Source organism: Scleropages formosus, chromosome 4 (genome assembly GCF_900964775.1).
Source record: "Scleropages formosus chromosome 4, fSclFor1.1, whole genome shotgun sequence".
NCBI lineage: Eukaryota > Metazoa > Chordata > Actinopteri > Osteoglossiformes > Osteoglossidae > Scleropages > Scleropages formosus.
The window spans coordinates 9,084,170-9,103,744 of NC_041809.1; the positions used below are offsets into that span (position 1 = coordinate 9,084,170).

Sequence of the window (19,575 nt, forward strand, 5' to 3'; positions counted from 1 at the left end):
ACATCCCCTCTCTTTATTTTTTTTAATGGTACACTTTTTTGAATACCAAAAAAACTAATTAAATTTCTTTATTTGCCATCAAAGCGGGTGCGGTGGTGCAGCGGGTTTGGCCGGGTCCTGCTCCCTGGTGGGTCTGGGGTTCGAGTCCTGCTTGGGATGCCTTGCGATAGAGTGATGTCCCATCCTGGATGTGTCCCCTCCCCCTCCAGCCCTGCACCCTGTGTTGCCAGGTTAGGCTATGGCTCACCGCAACCCCTGCATGGGACAAGCAGCTTCAGTCAATGTGTGTGTATATGCCATCAAAACCGATATTTCGTCCATCAGTGGAACATTATAACAGACCAAAGAGTTCCTGAACTTAAAATACATATTTCAGAAGTATTATCAGATATTTCAGAGGTTTTACTAGTTGTGTTGTTGAACTTAATGGAGATATTTTAACATAAAATTCTTAAGTTTTCCCATGTTTCTGGAGTCATTAATCGCAGGATGTCCTTGTTGAACTTCTTCAGTGTGAAGAGTGTCACTGACACACACTGGTGCCGTAATTTGTGTTTCATAATCAAGTGTCATCAAGCTTGTATGATTCCTAGAAGTGCAGTGATACAGCTCCGGCACTTTCAAACTTAGGCCAGAAACTTTTTTTTATGTCTTACTCTTGGCATTGAATGTTTCTCACCTTGACAGTTAGAAAGTAAATAAGGAGAATGTATTTATTTCAATAAACATTCAGTTTCCAACATATGCCAACTGCAAGGAAAAAGGAAAAAAGAAAAAAAATCTATCCTCCTGGGGATACTGAGGAAAAGTGTCCCAACAGAGAACAAAGGACCTTGAGGCACAGCAATGCAGATTAGTATGGTAATTATCATCATCATCATCATCATCTACAAAGGACATTCATTACATAGGGTCGGAAATACATTGGAGCTGAATCTGCAGTAACCTGTCGAGATTTTAAGGCATCCGTGTAGGACAGACCATGCTCATTACTGGGACAATGTGGATAACCACGGTCATAACAGGCAGTCGAGCCCCCAGCTTTCCATGCCATCATCAAAGGCTCCTAAAGCTGTTTTTTATACTTTAAAACACGTGAATGCCGAAACACTGACCTCAGCAGAACACAGGGACAACATTTTTCTTCTGAGCCAAAGGAGGACAGAAGTTCCCTACTGATTCTCCAATAACCCCCTGCCAGAGCACACTACAGCAATACTATGTTCCAGCACCATTATTACAGTTTCACCCCGAAATTTTTAATTCTGTATTTGGTAAATTAGTTTACATCTTCCCTCTGTCCATTATGCAAGAGGGAGATGCGCTGTTACTGAGCAAGAGCAAGAGCAAAATAATGAGCAATGCTGCTGATGATGATGTTGATGTTAATGATGATATTCCACATCAGTGCAGATGCTGTCAGCGAATAGTTATAAGAAAAACACAAGTCAAACAGACACACACCAGGCACCAGGCGTCCCATTGCAGTTGTACTGGACAGTTTCGGTGGACGGAGAGAGAGAACAAGAGGCGGTATTGGTAACACAACAGCAGAGGAAGGGCAGGAGCATCAAGCCCCAAGCACAGCAGCGAGGAGGAAAGGTCAGTGAGTCTGTAGGGGGTGCTGTGCAGCACCACACACTCCCCCAGAGATGCATGGGTGACACAGCACTCTGAGTGCAAACACGAGGTGAAGTTGGCGGCCCTCTGTAGGAGGATGGTGAATGCACCGATGGGGATAGCTCTGTGATGCACTGGACAAGCTGCAGTTGGGTCCTCAGTGGAAACTCTCACTGGTTGGTCTTATGGCCCCATAACAGCCGTGACCAAGCTCACTGCGACCGTGCTGTTGCGCCACATTCACATACTGCACTGCACCTACCGCAGCTTTCTTTTTTTTGTTTACTCCTCCAAGGCTCCTTCTACTGAAAATTCCTCTGGATTGAAGTGTTATTTATAATCTGAATAAGGGTGCATACTGGAAGGGGATGGTGCCGTGGATTGGCGTTTCCATCCAAAGTGTGAGCACTGTGACGCCACTGCACTGCAGCTGAATATAAAACAGTCTTTTCTCTCATGGGCCGTATCTAGACGAAAGCAGACAACAAGAGGCTGAAATGCAAACAGTTTCCGGTCTCATGTTTTCAGCCCAACCCCATCGCCACAGGTGATTGGGGTGGGAAAACAAGTGAGCTGCACACACAAATACACAGGTGTGTAGGGGTTGCCATGGGGATGCTGGCAGCGAAGCGTGCTCAGACCCTTACTCATTCAGACCCGACCACAGGAGTACTACTATTCAGTTTTAGCTGGCAGAAACATTTAGTGACTTTGCCTTCTCATTCCCCTTCCCTAAATAACATATTTCAGAAATCAGCTGCAAGAGTCGCAGACAAAGCCCTGGAGGAACATACGGACTTCACTACCTCCCTTCAAAGCCATTTTGGTGAAAAATTTTGGAACTAAAGCAAATAATTTGAGAAAAACATATTATTCCACACAAATGCAATAATAATAATAATAATAAAAACAAGAAAATGTTCATCATTAGATACCTAATATGTGGCAGCTGTTGCATCAGTTATTGCTGTCAGTTTAGAGCATTAAACAGGGCTGTTTTTGTCTTCTGTGGTCAAGTAGTCAATATTTGGACAGTAAATCGTCTCCTTTAGTGTTTCAAGTGAAAATCAGTCACTGCTTAAAATATAACTCAAAGCCACAGGGCAAAAGGTCTACTGGGTGATATATTTAATTTACGTTGTTGCTTATTTCTACCTGTTTGGAATAGACAGTCCTGTGCTTTTAGATCTTGCAAAGGCTGCAGCATGAGGCAGATGATTTTGTTCACACTTTTCTTTGCGAAACGCACCTTCCTCTTCATCAGCGCTGACTTCTCTCCAAACTTGCAGTTATTCCACCAGGTAGGTGTAGTGTCAAGCAGATGGGTCAAAGCAAGAGTCTATTATGCCCACGCTAAAAAAAAAAAAAAAAACCAAGCATGAAACATTTTTTCCTCTTGATTGGCACAGTTATTTGCTAATTCATGTGAGGACTCCATTCTAGTTCATCCTATGAGTTCAGTGTCATATTCGCCTTAATGATCGAATCCCACTGTTTGCTGAAATCAGTTTCACTAAGTCAACACTCAAAGCAATACAACCCATAGACATGACAAAGACATAAAATACCACGATTCAATGGAGTCCATGTCCATGTTCCCGTCTAGAGATTTTAAAGCCTGAATTGTACATCTCCTAAATGATTAAATGTAATGTAAATGTACCTGTTGATTTTATAAACCTTAAGGATACCATTTCTCACTCTTTGTGTTTCCTTGATGATGTAATACTTTTCTTTCTGTTTTGTATTTTTATTGAGCTAGAGCTCTGGTAGCAAAACAGTATGTAATTTTACTTGGCACACGTTCCTGTACATGCAGCTACAGAGAATAATCTTCAAAAAATAATCATGCCCTCTGGTGGTGTATGAGCTGTATTGATCCATCAACAGGGCAAGCATGGTACTGTAACCCTTAACGGCAGCAGGGATGAAAAAAGACCAGCCCATGAAAATTTACTATGGGAAAAATATTTACACAGGTACAGTAGAAGTGATGAGTAAAAACTTCAAAAGTAGTCATGGCAATGACATTATCTCTTAGGTGCTCATATGACATTTACAGAACTTCCATTATTTTAACTGGCACCAAAACATGAGACTTCACACACACACATATGAAGATGACTTGTGATGCTGTCACAGCTAGGGTGTGTGAATATCACTGTAAACATCTTGAGGGCAAAATGCTTCATGTTGGAAATGGAGACATTTCAGGGTCTTTTCTGTGATCTGCTCTGAAAGCCTTGAAAAGATATAAAGTGAGGCTGTGTGCTGTAGGCACTGCTGTAATTACAGCAGTAATTACAATTACCCCTGTAATTAATTACAAGGGTTGGGGGACACATGCATTTTTTTGTGTTGGCTAGGACCGTGCTCACTGGCACATCACGTATCTCTTCTCACTGCATGTGAATTACTTTGGCTATTGGTTAAAAAATTAAATAACAAAGAAAACCGAACCATACTAGCTCTTAACAAAAGATAAGAGCTCCATATCTTTGAAAGAAAACACCAACAGTGGTGTTCCGAAAGGTGTTATTAATACAAAGTGTGAAATGTTCATACCCTTTGGTCAGTGAATTCCAGTGTTTTACTAGATCTGCAGGAAGATTTGCTTTTGAAACAGCCTTCTACGATTTTCCACTGTCATTAAAATTATTCCTCAAATGTTATTATCAAGGGGGGCATGGTGGCACAGCAGGTTTGGCCAGGGCCTGCCTTCTGGCGGCTCTGGGGTTCAAATCCTTCTTGGAGTGCCTTGCAATGGACTGGCGTCCCATCCTGGGTGTATCCCCACTCCCTCCAGCCTTGCACCCTGTGTTTCCGGGTTAGGCTCCAGTTCACCACAGCCAAGCGGTTGTAGACATTGTGTGCGTGTGTGTTATTATTAAACAAAAGACATGATTATAAGACTAAAAATGGTATAGAGATTGAATGTGATAGTAACCGGTAATTTCCCTTCCACTTCGCCTTTGTGTAACAGTAAATACTTGTTTTTTGTTTTATTTTTCTTCATCATTCATGCACTTAAATTTTAATTCATTGCATCATATAAAAAATTACTGTGTCTGGAGAATGGCCAATCAAGTGCCACTTATGTGGATGGAAACTTTCAAATGGATTGGTTAAAACAAAGTAAATCTGTCATTCTCTCAGCTCAACAAACACTGCATACAAATCAGTGAAAATATTTTAATAATTTAAAAACATCTACATAAATCCAGAGTTCAAAAATAGATCAAATAATGCGATTTTTCAACAGTATATTTCTTACCTTTTCCAAATTTTAAAAATCCTTTGTCCGGTTAATTTTCTAAGCAGCAAATGTATTTAAAATTCCCAACAATTGAAGTACCTCTTAAACAGTGAAGAAAAAAATATGGTAACACTTCTTTTACCATCCCATTAATCTACTATTAAATGTGACATGCATTTTTTTGTATTGTAAAATGAGGTCATTTTTGGAGACCTACAACACCGCTGCTACTTACACTTGGATTGTTGGTCTGTGCAGTGTAGAGTTACAAAGAGATCACACAACAATGACCAAGGTATCGGCATCTAGCATGGTTGCCAACCAATTGTTCATCCTGTTCTAGAAATGAATTACACAAAGAATGCCAAAAAAAGGAAATAACAGTACTCAGCAAAAGCAGAATTATTTAAAATACTTTAATCATAGCCTTCATAGAAAGGCTTTGCAGGTTACAATTTAAAAGTTCCTGCTCACTTTGGACTATACCCAAATTTGGGGCAAACAATTTTTTACACATCTCTAAACAGCAAAAAATATACAGTAATGAATTTTTCTTTTGACTTGCCCTGTCGTGTTTTTTAACTCTCTGTGAATCTAGAGTGAACAATTGTCCTTCAGGCTGGAACATGATGTTGGTACACAGTGGGTGTATTTAATCTGTCTCTCTCTTGCTCCCTCCCTCCAAGCGTGACAGCTGACGGATGTACAGTAGCAGCCATTAAGACTAGTCGCTTGGAGAGTTTCTCATTGTTGCCCTGTGGTGCAGCAGAACCCCTCCCCACACATACACACTCACGCATGTACACACTCCTGTCCCTAGACCTCATGACCCCACTGTGCTTTTTTTTGCACACGTCACCGCTGGGGTATAGCCCGTCATCAATGTTCATCTTCCATAACAATGCAGCTGTAAAAAAGACATTGTAGCCTGTCATCCTCAATCAAATCTCAGGGCAGCCTTTCAAATAGACTTCGGTCAAGCATGTCATCACATTCCTCATTATGTGGAATTGCTGAGGTTGAGGTCATCTTTATTGTAGGCCAGAGCACAGTTCCAGTGAGTCCGCATTACAACATCTAGTCAGCATTAGAAGGTTCACAACTTAACATACTTGCATACATCATATTCCTATACGGATATACTAACAAAACTTTTGTTTTGTCCTAGTTGCTTAAAAGAAACAGTTTTTTTCTAAATATCTTTCTAAAAGGTACAAGAGAAGGGAATGAACATCCCATTTTTTACAAGTCCATGTCCTTTGAAGGTATGTGAATACATTTAATATCTGTACTGGATATGGTGAAAAAAACAAGGGAAAAACATTTTTTAAATGATCTTTAAAAACTGACTAAATCTTGTGTGTTGACAACATTAATTTAGGAATCACTATTGAAATAGGGCCCCGTGATTCATTCCTTTAAAGAGTGGGTATTTTATTATGCTGTATATTGTACATAAAGCTTCTCACGGAATCTCTGACTGCACTCAACATAAAGAGTGTTAAGAAAGTAGAGGATTAACACTTCTCAGGAACCATTTGCTCTTCTCCATCTCCCCAAGCCATGATTTACTGGACAGCACACTTATCTGCTGTCAGCGTATCTTGTTTAGTGGGGATGTCGCCTCGAGAGACAATAAGAAAAGGGAGCAGTAACCATTCTTCTCCTCCAACGTCACCACAGATACACTTCACAATTGAGATCGCAGCGGAATGCCCTGCTGCATCTAACATGACCAAGCATCCCCGATCAAGACTGACCACAAGCTTGGAGGTGGACATGCTACAGATGTCACCGAGGGATAAACTGAAATCCAGCTCATGAAGCCCTTCAGCAATCATATATGAGTGCTGGGTATGGAAGACAGTTTCTCTGGGAAACAATTTTTTTAACAAAGTGAAAACCTCTGTTGATCACATGAGCTCAAAATTTACCATTATATGGCGTTTCAACTTTTTTTGCTGTGATCTGCATTTGACTATTGGTTTTACCTGGGATGACATCAGCTTTAAACCTTTTTGAGCCCTGATCTGTAATGCAAGAAATTAAAATTCCAGACTTAGGCCTACAGGGACACTTGAACCTTGGCTATGATTTTTTGCCCTATTTGAAGTAGTTAAACCCCTTGAGCAGTTGATTCTGACTGTGAATTATTTTTAATTTGCTGATTGATATTTCAATGGAAAGCATGATGATTTTGTAAAAGAGAGGATGTCTTTGTACTTGCAACCTCTTAGGCAAAGAAATCTCGTAATTTCTTCATAGGTCATAGCATGATGGCCTGTTTGATTAAAAGTGCACAAGACTGCCTTCACTTGTAGAGGTGCTGACTTCAAGTAATAAGTAGGATCCCAACTTTAAAACTGTCTTTTTTTTTCAAATAAAATATTGCAAAGCATTTGTAAGAGATCTGAGATTAAGCAGGGATTTAGACTAGAAAATTTTTATTAAAAAAAACATTACCCTGAGGAATGTTCATACACTTCAACAAAGCACTGGACAGCCAAATAAATCTAAAAAACAGGTTTAGTTAAGCTGAAGTGTTGAATTTTATACTCAAAGATAAAAAAAAACAAAAGAGGATATCTCAACATCTTGTGGTACTTCTTGGTGATTCGGACAATGACAAGCACATAAGACGATGAAATAAGGTTTTGTAGCATTTCTAGGACCTGTATTTTGACACATTTAAGATTAGGAAAACCATTAAATCATACTTTTACAGCAAAATACAGTCACATAAAGCCAAGGCAATGCAGCTTATGGGAAATAGCATTCACCCTCATGCAATTTTGGCACCACAGAATTCTCTGGAACCACAGCCGCCAGCCGGGTCTTGGCTAAAAATTCTTTTACAGCAGTGTTCTGTCAAGTTGCATCTCACATTTTTCCACCCCATAAACTCAATAAAGGTCAAGCCACACTCCAGTGGCTTCCCAAGTTATACTCTATGACACTATTAACAATATGCCATCTCAGGCATTTGCATTGTTTTGTTATTCCATGGCTTCCAGTTGACTTAAGAACCCCAAAAACTTCTTTGGCTTCGGTCTTAGTTGAAGACTTTCCCTATAAAAACGCAAACACCTGAAGGACAGACTGCGCCACCACAAACATATAAACAGCCTTATTCTTAAGACCTAAATCATAAACTGCCATATCCACTTAATATGTGTGTGGACATACTGTAGAGGGATGGCTGGTAGTGTAGTGGTTGGAGTCACTGCCATTGGCTCCAAGAGGTAGAGGTTCAAGCCCTGTTTCTGGCTGTAGTACCCTTAAGTAAGGTACTTAGCCTAAATATCTCTAGCAAGATTACCTAGCTCTATAAAGAGATAAAATAACTGTAACTACCTTAAAATTGTAAGTTTCTTTGGAGAATGATGAATAAATGTAATACTCCTCACACTGCTAATTGGGTAATGCAAACTTTTCAATTGCCCAATCCCAGGCCTGGGATGCTCTGACTGTAAATTCAGTCACCATTCAACCGAAACTTGTGACATTTATAAATTTTCAATTCCATTTGAACAAACTGTTATCTTTTTAAATTCAATTTTAGAGAAAACTGAATATAAACGTTACCATTTATTAATGGTCATCAAAGTACAAAGATTTTTCTTTAGCAATGTCACATATACAAATAATTAGATGTGCTCTACCCTGAAATCTATCATTTATGGAGAACAAACCTTATTACAACAAAGCATTATTTCACTTGCACCCTCTGGAACCCATCAAGAACAAAAATTAAAATACTTGAAGCCATAAATTACAAGTGCATGGTCAAAGAATAATCAATGTAAATCTATTATCCAAAGGGAGGAGACCTTCACGAGACTATGGTGGGTCCGCATGGCTAATGAAGTTACTTTGTTGTTTACCTGTGTTTTTTTTTTTACTTCTTACATTGCAGCTCATTACAGCTCAGAAGCTGTTGTGAAACTCTTTAAGTGAGCACTTTCATTAGCAACAAAGACTCGAAACGAAGGCTCATAATTCACAATTAGGGCTGGAGCTGAAAACGAGCACATGCACGGACCGCGCTGCATGATCTCAGTCTGCCTGTCTCTGTGTAATAAACACTTCAAGGGAGTTTTAAATCATTGCTCTCTGTCCTCGTCAGTGCTTTAAACGATGGTTGAATGTATGTTGAAAGTTCATTCCAGAAGTATTAATTCCATTCATTCAGTGGCAGAGCAGAGCAGTGAGCTTGGGCAGTTTGCAAAATGAATTAATTTTGCCCACTTTTGTTTACTTCTGTAAATCTGTTTCGTTTTCAGAGGAATGTAGATTATAAACACCTTGAAAGACATTCTGTACGATAATACTTTAGTAATAAGCAATAGGTGCTGACTGTACTGGACCCCATTCTGGCTTACCTGTTAGACCTGATTTCAGATGTCGACAGGACTGGCTATGCTTCCAAACTGAATTTTTATTTCTTAGGTTTTTCAAATGAAACAATATCCTTGAGAATGTTTTAGTTGCGGCAGTGATTCAGTTTTTGACTGACTGAAAGTTTTGAGAACATGGGAACTTCCAGATAAAAACTACTGAAGTTCAATCACTACTGCCCCATGCTTCGTCACTCCTAAAACTTGACATGGTCCGTTGTCATGCAACGTTTTGGAACAAAATTCCCATTAGAGAAAGCCCTTCAGAGCTTGGTGCTAATGTAAAATGTGCTCCAAGTACAAAACTGTAGCCACCAGGCAAGATGGTAGATGTTTTCATTAATGTGCTAGAAATACACACAGGAAAAAATTTTGTATGCTTATTTACAAGTTAGAAATGTGGTCATGGCATCCAAAGGTCACAAATTTGCATATTTTAGGTGTAAATAAAAAGTAAGAGGTTAGTTATGCCCACGTGCAGTTCTAATGACCTTTTCAGTACTTTGGAAATTTGGAGAATGCAGAATGTTGTTTCTTGCACAACTGCTAATGAACAGTGCACCACTGATCCAGTAGGTGACCCTATAATATTCTATATATTGTAGCAGCTTAGCCATCACATCAACAAATATTCAGTCACTATAACCCTAGGATTAGGGATTTAGCTCATTGATTGAAACATTTATGATCTGTCAATAACATCCCTCATTTCATTCATTTTGTCCAGTGGAGGATTGTGATGGTTTAGGGACTATCTTGAATCATAGGGTATGAGGAAGGATTCACTGTAGACATTTACTCATTTAGCTGACACTTTTGTCCAAAGCAACTCACAAGGTTAAGCTACCAACAACTATTTTCCCATTTATATACCTGGTACGTACACAGCAGCTCCACTGAGACCTTATGCATATTTACCATTGATGGATCTTAGGTTGCTTAGCTAATATTTTATCCATTGTGATTTTGCTTAATGTTTTGTCTGCAGCAGGGGTGTGGTGGCATAGTGGGTTGAACCAGGTCCTGCTCTCCAGTGGGTCTGGGGTTCGAGTCCTGCTTGGGGTGCCTTGTGATGGACTGGCGTCCCGTCCTCGGTGTGTCCCCTCCCCCTCCGGCCTTACGCCCTGGGTTGCCGGGTAGGCTCCGGTTCCCCGCGACCCCATATGGAACAAGCGGTTCAGAAAATGTGTGTGTGTGTCTCCACCTGGGCAATTTTACTGGAGCAATGTAGGATAAGCACCTTACTCTAGAGTAGTACAGGTGGAGGAGAGACTGGAATTTGCAACCTTGGAGTCCAAAGGCAACAGCTCCAACCACTACACTATCAGCTGATTAATTGTAGATAGCTTAAAACTTTATGTTGATTTGGAGAAAAGAGTTAGCTAAACAAATGTAAAACATGTCTTTGGATGACGGGAGGAAGCCAATACACCTGAAGAAAAGCCACACAAAAATGGGGAAAATGGGATTCAAACCCAAAGTCAATGACACAGCCAGGAGCTGGGAGAAATCACGAGCTGTGAGAAAAGTGTGTGGCCCACAGAAAAATATTCTGGCAACAGGAAGAAACACATAGTGATGAGGATTTGTGAATGCTGCAGGAGGAACCTAACATGGCAAGCAGAATGATGATGCAATGAGGGGGGGGGAAAGAAAACAAGTTAGTGGTCCAACTGTAACGCCCTCGGTTTGGAGCCGCTATGTCATTGAGGGAGTTATTGCTTCCTACATGAAGGAGAAATACATCCTTAAGAGTGCTAAGACACAGAGAGGCTGAGAGAAGCTGATTTGTATAAAAAGACCAAATGCTTGAATGACAATGCTTGTTAGTGGCTCTCAGCTCAGGGTGACTGTAGGAGCCAACACCTACTTGCAAAAACTGAACCATTTCAATGAATCACCAGAAGTTCACACTGATGGACAAATGAAACAACAAGGTGCATGCACAGTAATGATTTGAGAAATGCAAAGCACTTAATTACTTAGAAAAACGGCAGGCTTATTTTACGTTATTCATTGTTTTGAAGCGCTACCAATTCCCGCCTCCAGTGCAAGAAATTACTACCAAAATCCTGGGTATTAGCATAAGATACAAAGCAATGTAATGGAATGGTATTTCATCCTGTAAAATTTAAGTTTAAAAAGCATCAAACATTCAATTTGCTCACAGTTGTCGTCAGGCTGCTTAAATTGTCCCTTTAACTGTTCACTTTATTTTAAATTTACTTTTAAAAAAAAAAAAAAAAACCAGTTCCATACTGACTACCATACAATGACTGCTTTACATAATCAGAACAACTTTTCTATCAAATCTGGGAAAAGAAAATTTCTACAAATATTTTCTTGAAAGCTAACATATTTACACCATTTTTATGTTTGTCTTTTAGGTTTTGGTCATAGTTTAATATAGTGATAGTATAACAAATAGTTAAAAAAAAAAAAATCGACTGAAGAAACGTGAAATATTATCTTCAAACATTTGTGTATTAATAAGATTACCTGTAAAGGGAAAAAGTACAGTTTAACATAAGAAAAATAATGACACAAAGATTGAGACACTGCAGTCTTTATTGGAAAATAACATTTGTTAAAATGGTAGTATTTAGCAGATAACCTTCAGCTATTATGAAAGTAAGAAACTAGCAAATCCTCAAACATCATTTATAATCTGTCATTTATGAGACGTGTTAGATGGAAGTAAACACCACCATCAGCAAAAGCAAAACTTAATTCCAGCCAATGTCAAGATTATAGTTTTAAATTCCATGTTAATTCAAAATGAAAACACTAAACCACACGATTCATTTTTACAGTTTCAACACTTCTCTGGTCAGTAATATAAGTAGCACAGCACATTGCATAACAGTGGGACAGTTTTTGATTAGAAGAGTAAGTTTTTCAAACCCATTCCTTGCAAGTCAGAATAGTACTTAAATACAAATAAAGAAAACACATTAATTTGAATGAAAAAAAATATATTACCTTAAAAGCATTTAAACAAAAAAGAAATAAATGATACAACCCTGCTCCTGAAATTTTGTAGGGCTTTTGTGGTGATGGCCCTTCAGTACCAAATGTCATCAAGTAACATCTCTCTGCTGACCACATATGACTGGGTTACAGTCCAAAGAAACACAGAACAATGAGCCCAGCAGGAAAAGGAGCAATAATCCTGATCACTGCTTTACAAATCATAGTACCTCAGTGCGAAAGACAGGTTGTCATATGAGTCAGTTAAGAAAGAACCAGGGATCTACTTACAGGTAACCTAACAGCACGATTTTTTTTAAAATGGGTAGGGGGAGGAGGGCAGAAACCAAAAAAAAAAAAAAAAAACCACCACACTTCATTCACTCCATTTCCTGTTTTTCTGTCCATCTGGATATTCATTTGCATACATGAAAACAATGGCATTCAAACACAGAAATGGAATATCAGTTCAATGGAACTGAAATCCACCCCATGTCCTGACACTCCCACCAAACTAAACATCATTAGTCTACCCAAACCTTTGGAATACAAAAAAAATCTTTTGGCTGCAAATGTTTTGTACCATTAGTGCAAATATTCATCATCGCTCATATCCGAGTCATCAGCTTCAACCTCGCCTTCGATCACTGACTTCTTTCCTTTGCAGCAGGACACAACGAAACCGATGAAGAAAACCTAAGACAGAGGATTGAGGAATATTACAAAGCAACAACGTCAAACAACATGATCTGACAAGCATTGATGTTATGCATTTTATTTTCAGACTTTCCATTTGTTTGACCAAGGCTAATCAATCATTTCAATAAGTAATTTTCACATTGCTATTACTCAGAAAATAGCATTCGGCAGTCTGAAGTTAAGCAAGGTAATATGGAACTTAAATTACTGAATACGCAACAGCCAAGAAAGGAAAATGAGCTCTATTTACAGGATAATGTGTACAGTACTTTAAGAATATCAGTACAATAAATCTAAAGACTGCAACTAAATTGACTTCCAAAAGGCTTACTGACAAATATATTGGTATGTAAACTTACTCCAATGAAAGCCCAGTTTCCAAAGTAGTAGGTTGTGCTGAAAAACCAAAACTTGTGAAGGAACAGGTAGGACCTTGTCATCGTACACTGATCTGGAAAAGATTTGATAATTACACTCAGTATATTTCTGACAAATTGAAACACACACTTTATCAAACAGCAAGGTGAGAGCTGTGTTGGAAAATATTACCCCAAAGCACAAAAAAGATACGAAATCAAACAAACCTATTTACAAATATTTTAGGATAAAATACAACTTACAAAAAGCCTTATGCTGGCCACTAGTGGCAAGCAGTGGTAATGCAATGACACAGAATAACACAAAAGTAACTGAAAACTCTTGAAAAGTATTTAAAGCAAGTGTAATAACTAAGAAATTGAAATATTACGGCCTAAAGGACATTTGTAGAGAAAGACCATTCCACAGACTTTAATGTCCCAGATTATAAATTCCCAAGGTATAGATGTAGCATACAGGCTTGGATGGGGACGTGCGGTAGCTAAATACACATATTTTGCATAAAAGAGATCAAACTATTCAATAGCATTAGTAGAATTGTTTTACAGGCATCATAAGACATTTGCACACACACACACCAATTTATAGCAAAATAAGGAATCAATTTCTTAAGTCACTACCAAACTATTTTAGTAACCCAAAGGGGAAAAAAAACTGAATATAACATGGCACTGATTAAAGAAATTATATAATATATATATATATATATATATACACACACACACACACACACACACACACACACCATATGTCTTTCTTAAATCATTTGTTAAAGGTTTGTTTTGCAAAATTTGTTTCCCTACAGTCGCCAAGCAGCTATGAAAGAAACACGCTGGCCAGAGACCTGTGACATTCCTCTTGGATGCGAACTTTCTACATTTTATTTTATTCTTTTCTCTTCTAAACATTGCTGTTGTAATCCCTCTCCTTTTGGGATTTTCTTGTACTGCTGTTCCTCTTTTTCCCCTGGATGACTGGAACATTTATTTCCTTTTGGGTCCAGTGCCTCTGTGATTGTTCTTTGGAACCAAGGGTACTTTCAATTCTGAATTGAGATTCCCTCCCTCTGATTCTTATTCATTTCCCTGACAGGGCTGCTGGTGTGTTCGAAAGACCAGCACGCCATTAAATATTCAACCCATCTCCACTCAAGATCTGGTCTAAGAAGGTGGGGGGGACTGTTCTCACAGCCTGTAACAAGTATGTATAGAGGAAAATTCAGAGGAAAGAACAATGATCTATGGAATCCAGGCAAAGGTGGAGCTGTTACAGTACACCACAGTCAACAGAAACGATAACGTGAGAATGACTGCCTTTAGACCCAAAAGGTCACAGGTTTGAGCCTCACCTCCAGCTAAGTACCCTTGAGCAAGGTACTTACCCTGAACTGCTCCAGTAAAATTACCCAGCTATATAAATGGGTAAATAATTGTAACCTTAACATTGCAAGTTGCTTTGGAAAAAAGCGTCAGCTAAATGAATAAATGTAAATGTAAGTGGGATACGCCAAGAATGCAATTTGGTTTTTGCTAATAACCACTGATGAAGTACCATTTCATATACATTTTTGAAAATTACACCACTACAGTGTATTAGAAGCCATATTCATATTAGTTATAAGCAACATGCACAGAACTTGTTTTGAAGACACAAAACAACAAAACGGGAAAGAAAAAAAAAAAGAAAAAAAAACACTTTATTCAAACTTTCAAAGAATATGGTACTTCTGCAGGTGTACGTGTCCAGTACTAGACACAAAAAAGGCACAGTGCTCAGATTAACTGTGTGTGTGTCTGTCTGTGTGTATATATTTCATGTGACTTGGAATGATGAACAGAAAGAGCTTCAATTCTAAATAGTTATACAAAATTCATACTGATGACCATAACCCCATAAAGACCATTAACCAAGCTAAGTGATATTCCGGTGCACTAATAATGTGGAAGCCCAGACAACATACACGGGAAAAGGACTTGACTTAGATGAGTGGAATTGAATGACAAGTGCCATCAAAAGCACACTGCATAACCCCAATAATTTTGTTAGTTTAAAAGTGCAATGCAGAAAATAGAAGAAATATTGCATATTTTGTTCCTGTGTAATACTTTTTACTTTTATACAGAGAATGTTGACGAAAACTTTGTTACTTATTTAAACTTCGGAGTTTGAAGTAGTAAACATTTATTCTTTCTGCAATGAAATTAATCTCAAAACTTTGATCAATAGCGGATCATTTGAATTTGCTGAAACATAGCCAAAAAGGGGTATTTGCTTCCCCAAGGCCAATGCTATTCATGTTAAGCCGAGGTATGAGAACACGAGCAGCGGGTGGAAAGCTGTTTTCAGCAGGATTTTATTACATCACCTGCAAATATTAGCAATGTTCCAAAACTCGTTTCAAGTCAACACGTTTCATCCCTCTTGGACAACACAGTTAAATCCCATGTTCCTGCAAATGAATCATGGTTCATAATTATTTATTAAATAATTTAGAAGGATTGATTTCACGGATTCATGTAAGAACATTCATTTGTATGCTGAAAATAGCCATGAAGACACTGTACATTGTGTGGGAGAGCTCTGCAAGAATTCAAATGATTACTCAACAGTGCTGGCATGAAGGGACGACAGTTATAATGTATAGAAAAAATAGTATATAATTTATGTAAATATATTTTTATTTCTATTTTTAATTCCTTAAAATAGGGTATTTCAATTGTCGGTATTTGAAAATAAACTGTGATTTGAATAAGCACTACACTAAAAGAGAACATGTTTTAGTTTTATGAGTTCTTCCGTATTTCGTACATGGAAAACAGTTCCAAACTGACATAATCTGAGCTAAACACACTGATCAATATAATTGTGTATAAGAGCAAAATAAGGTCATATAATAAAAAGGAAAAACCAAAATGCTCTTTAGCTGCAGCAATCGGCTAAAGCTTACGTGTCTCACATTTTTGGGTCGACAAAGGATCACAAACATACAAGCGTGTATTCACAAAAACAGAAAAAGAAAACAATCGCTCGCATGCAGTCATTCTAATTAGACAAGCAGTGCACCATGGGCTTACGCTAATGATGCTGTCGTCTCCACTTAAGCACCTACAGAGGGTTATTAGCGTGTGCGGGAGCTCTGGAGCTGGGAAACTTGCCACATTGGTAAGAGAAACCCTCTGTACTTGAGACCACAAATACTGTATTTGGATTTCAACCACATGAAGGGAGAGAAAGAGGAGAAAAAAAAAAAAAAAAAACTTAGTACCATCCTAATCCATGATGTAAAACTCATGGAAGTATTTCTTGAAAAACCAAGAAGTGAGAACAATTTTCAGTTCATGAGTGAGACAAATTGACTGGACTCTGCTCCTGATCCAATACACAACATTCTTACCATTGACTAAAGGAATGACTGAGCTAAATGGCGATAGTGCAGTGTTACGACCTGAAAATTACAGCACACACTGTACTGACCAACAGTCCTACTGGTACTCTTTAGAAGTATTTGGAAAAAGGAAGCCATAAAAACCTCTGTACTTAACAAGAACATAAATAATGTTTGCAAAGAACATATGTTACAATAATAAATGGTGAACAACTGTCACTAACCATGTAATTCCATGAGAAAAATGAAAGAAACGAAGCGGTCAGAGGCAAAATCACCAGAAGATGTAAACGGTGCAGAGTCAATGGCGTGGCATATCTAGGGGCCACTAATATGAAAATATATTATTATGTAAAATGTAAATAGTGGAATTCCCATATCTAGGGGGAAGCCGAATGCATAATGAAATGACAGAGTGGGTAAGGGCTTACAGGGCAAAAAAAGGAAGTCTGTCGTTTTAACCTTGAAATTGAAAAATCTGCAACTCTGTAAATACTAGCTGCAGGGAAGCGGTAATGGATGAAACGGAATGAGTAAGAAGCCAGAGTGGCTTGTACACCATTTCTTAAACACACACGAGAACCTATCTTACAAAACAAACTGGGTCCTGATATGACTCTTAAACCTGCCGTTTACCATACTTAAACATGCAAAGCCAAATTAAGTGTAGGGATCTTTTAAACCTTGTGTATATTCCAGCTGTCTTCATACCACTGGTAATCTACTGAGAGAGAGGGGTAAATTCATTTGATTAGGGGATTAATTAGCTCAATAGAGCAATTACACGCTTAGGCAGAATGAAAAGCTACATATCCAACAGAGCACCAGAAAAGGAGCGGGAATCCCTGATGTACAGTTACTGAAATTGCATATCATATACACACACCCCTACTTAGGTGTCAAACAGAAGTTTTCAACCAAGTCCCATACAAGGCCGAAAATTCATACACAACATACATGACTGATTTCAGCAAGCATTAAGTAGCTTAATTTGTCCAACATCTTTGTTCACAGTAATCCTAACCCAACAAACCTGTTTGTTTAAATCCGTTTTGCCATTTACCTAGAGCCATTTTAGGGCACTTAACAGTGATCCCGAGACTGTTACAATTATTCCAAGGTAGAACTGACTGGATACCCATGCATACTCCATAGTGCAGTAAATGTCATTTTTGTAGGAGTCAGTTGATCACAGAAATCACACACTGTATTAATTGACAAAGGTACACATTCCCTGGAAATACTAACAGGTACTATATGAAAGTGCCCGTTTCATTTGTGCATTACAGCTAGTACTGCATATATCAAATAAACAAAACATTCAACAGGTTTTGTTTCTCAAAAAAAAAAAAAAAAAACACCAAAGCATATGTTTCCTTCCACCGAAGTGGATCATCTGACGTGCAAAGGGGCCCAAAATCGGTAAGACGTGTGATTCCTGGCTACGTGATGAAGCCATCTGGAGAATGGAGGCTGAGCCCGCTGTGTGGGCCTTCTCACACTGTTCCTCTTGCGCTACACGATAAGGGACAAGTGTCCCACATAATGGGTGTGCAGCATTACCCCGAGCCATGTGCCCTGGAGCCAGTTCCTCTAACTATATGTCAAAATAAAGCCATTCAGAAAGTGTTCCATCCTCTTAAATTACCATTTCTGAATTATTTTTGAGATACATCAAGAGTAGGTACTGTATTACATTAAAGCTTAGAACCAAACAGAAGGTAAACTGAAATGGAACAAAGAGAACATTACATACGTAAATCCATACAACAGTATGTGTGAGACGACATGTAGCTTAGTGGTAAGAGCAGCTGCCTTTGGACTCAGAGGTCACAGAGGTCCCATTCCCTGTAGCACAATGTTTCAGAAAAGTATTCACCCTGACTGAAGGATTAAAAAAAAAAAAAAAAAAAAAAAATATAGCCATATAAATGGGTAAATAATTGCAGGTAGCTTAACACTGTAAGTTGCTTTGGACAAAAGTGTCCGCTAAATGAATAAATGTGTAAATGTAATAAAAAGTACTACAATTTTTTTTTTTTTAAATTTGACATTTCCAAAACTTTAAATCACAAACCACGAAAGACAATATCCCCATTTATCCAAGGCCTTTTTTTAATAAAGTAAAATGTCACACTGGTAAAACGAAGACCTAAAATTACACAAAAAAATCTATAAGATCAGTGACCTTGCTCAATTTTTAATTTTTGACCAAACAAATTAAAATATATGAGAACACAATAAATGTACACACAGGGGACTTCAGTAAGGGTAATGGGCAGTCCATTAGCTACCGGGCTCTCCGGGAACAAGCAGCGATGGTGCTAAACTGCTAATACCCCCTCTCTTTTTGCTCCACCACCTCCACCATCTGTGTCTTTCCAGCTGCCCACCTGAATTACAGGTCTCGAAACGGGAGTCACAGATGGTTCTCAACAGTGGTCTGCCCAAACAAATTACGGCAAACACGGCTGACCCACGTCACCTTCAAGCCACAGCGATCTCTCACGGAGAAAAGAGCCAGTCTACTTTTGCTCACCATTAATCTGTGTGGAACGTGAGGTGCCTCCTCTGTCACGGTTGATTATTTATGGAGCTTTTCGCCCACCTCAATCCCCAATTACAAGCAAAAGTAATGCAGGATGAAACAAAACAAAAAAAAAAAGTCATCTCTGTGCTTTTTTTTAATCCTCATATGTTCTTCACCACCTTCTTCAGCATTGCCCAAATGCACCTACTCTTTCCTTTGAGGGTGTCTTTCTATTCCGCCCCTTCGAAAAGCTCTCTGAGCTTGGCCGATAGCTCTTTCATTATTTTTCTGCCTTCTGCTCTTATGGAAAAATCTGAACTCCGGGTCTCTGGAGAATGGC

The 19,575-nt window shown here is 38.6% G+C and overlaps 1 protein-coding gene across 1 annotated transcript in view; it reads right to left on the reverse strand.

Moving 5' to 3' along the window:
- Positions 1 to 11,839: 11,839 nt before the first annotated feature.
- The window catches only part of lmbrd1 (LMBR1 domain containing 1), a 69,027-nt gene continuing 61,291 nt past the window's right edge, over positions 11,840 to 19,575 (reverse strand). Inside the window, exons 15-16 of the mRNA XM_018749625.2 lie at positions 13,302 to 13,393; positions 11,840 to 12,939 (exon numbers count right to left, since the gene is read on the reverse strand). Of these exons, the coding sequence (XP_018605141.2) occupies positions 12,829 to 12,939; positions 13,302 to 13,393 (203 nt within the window). The 3' untranslated portion in view covers positions 11,840 to 12,828. The remainder of the gene's footprint in view (positions 12,940 to 13,301; positions 13,394 to 19,575) is intronic.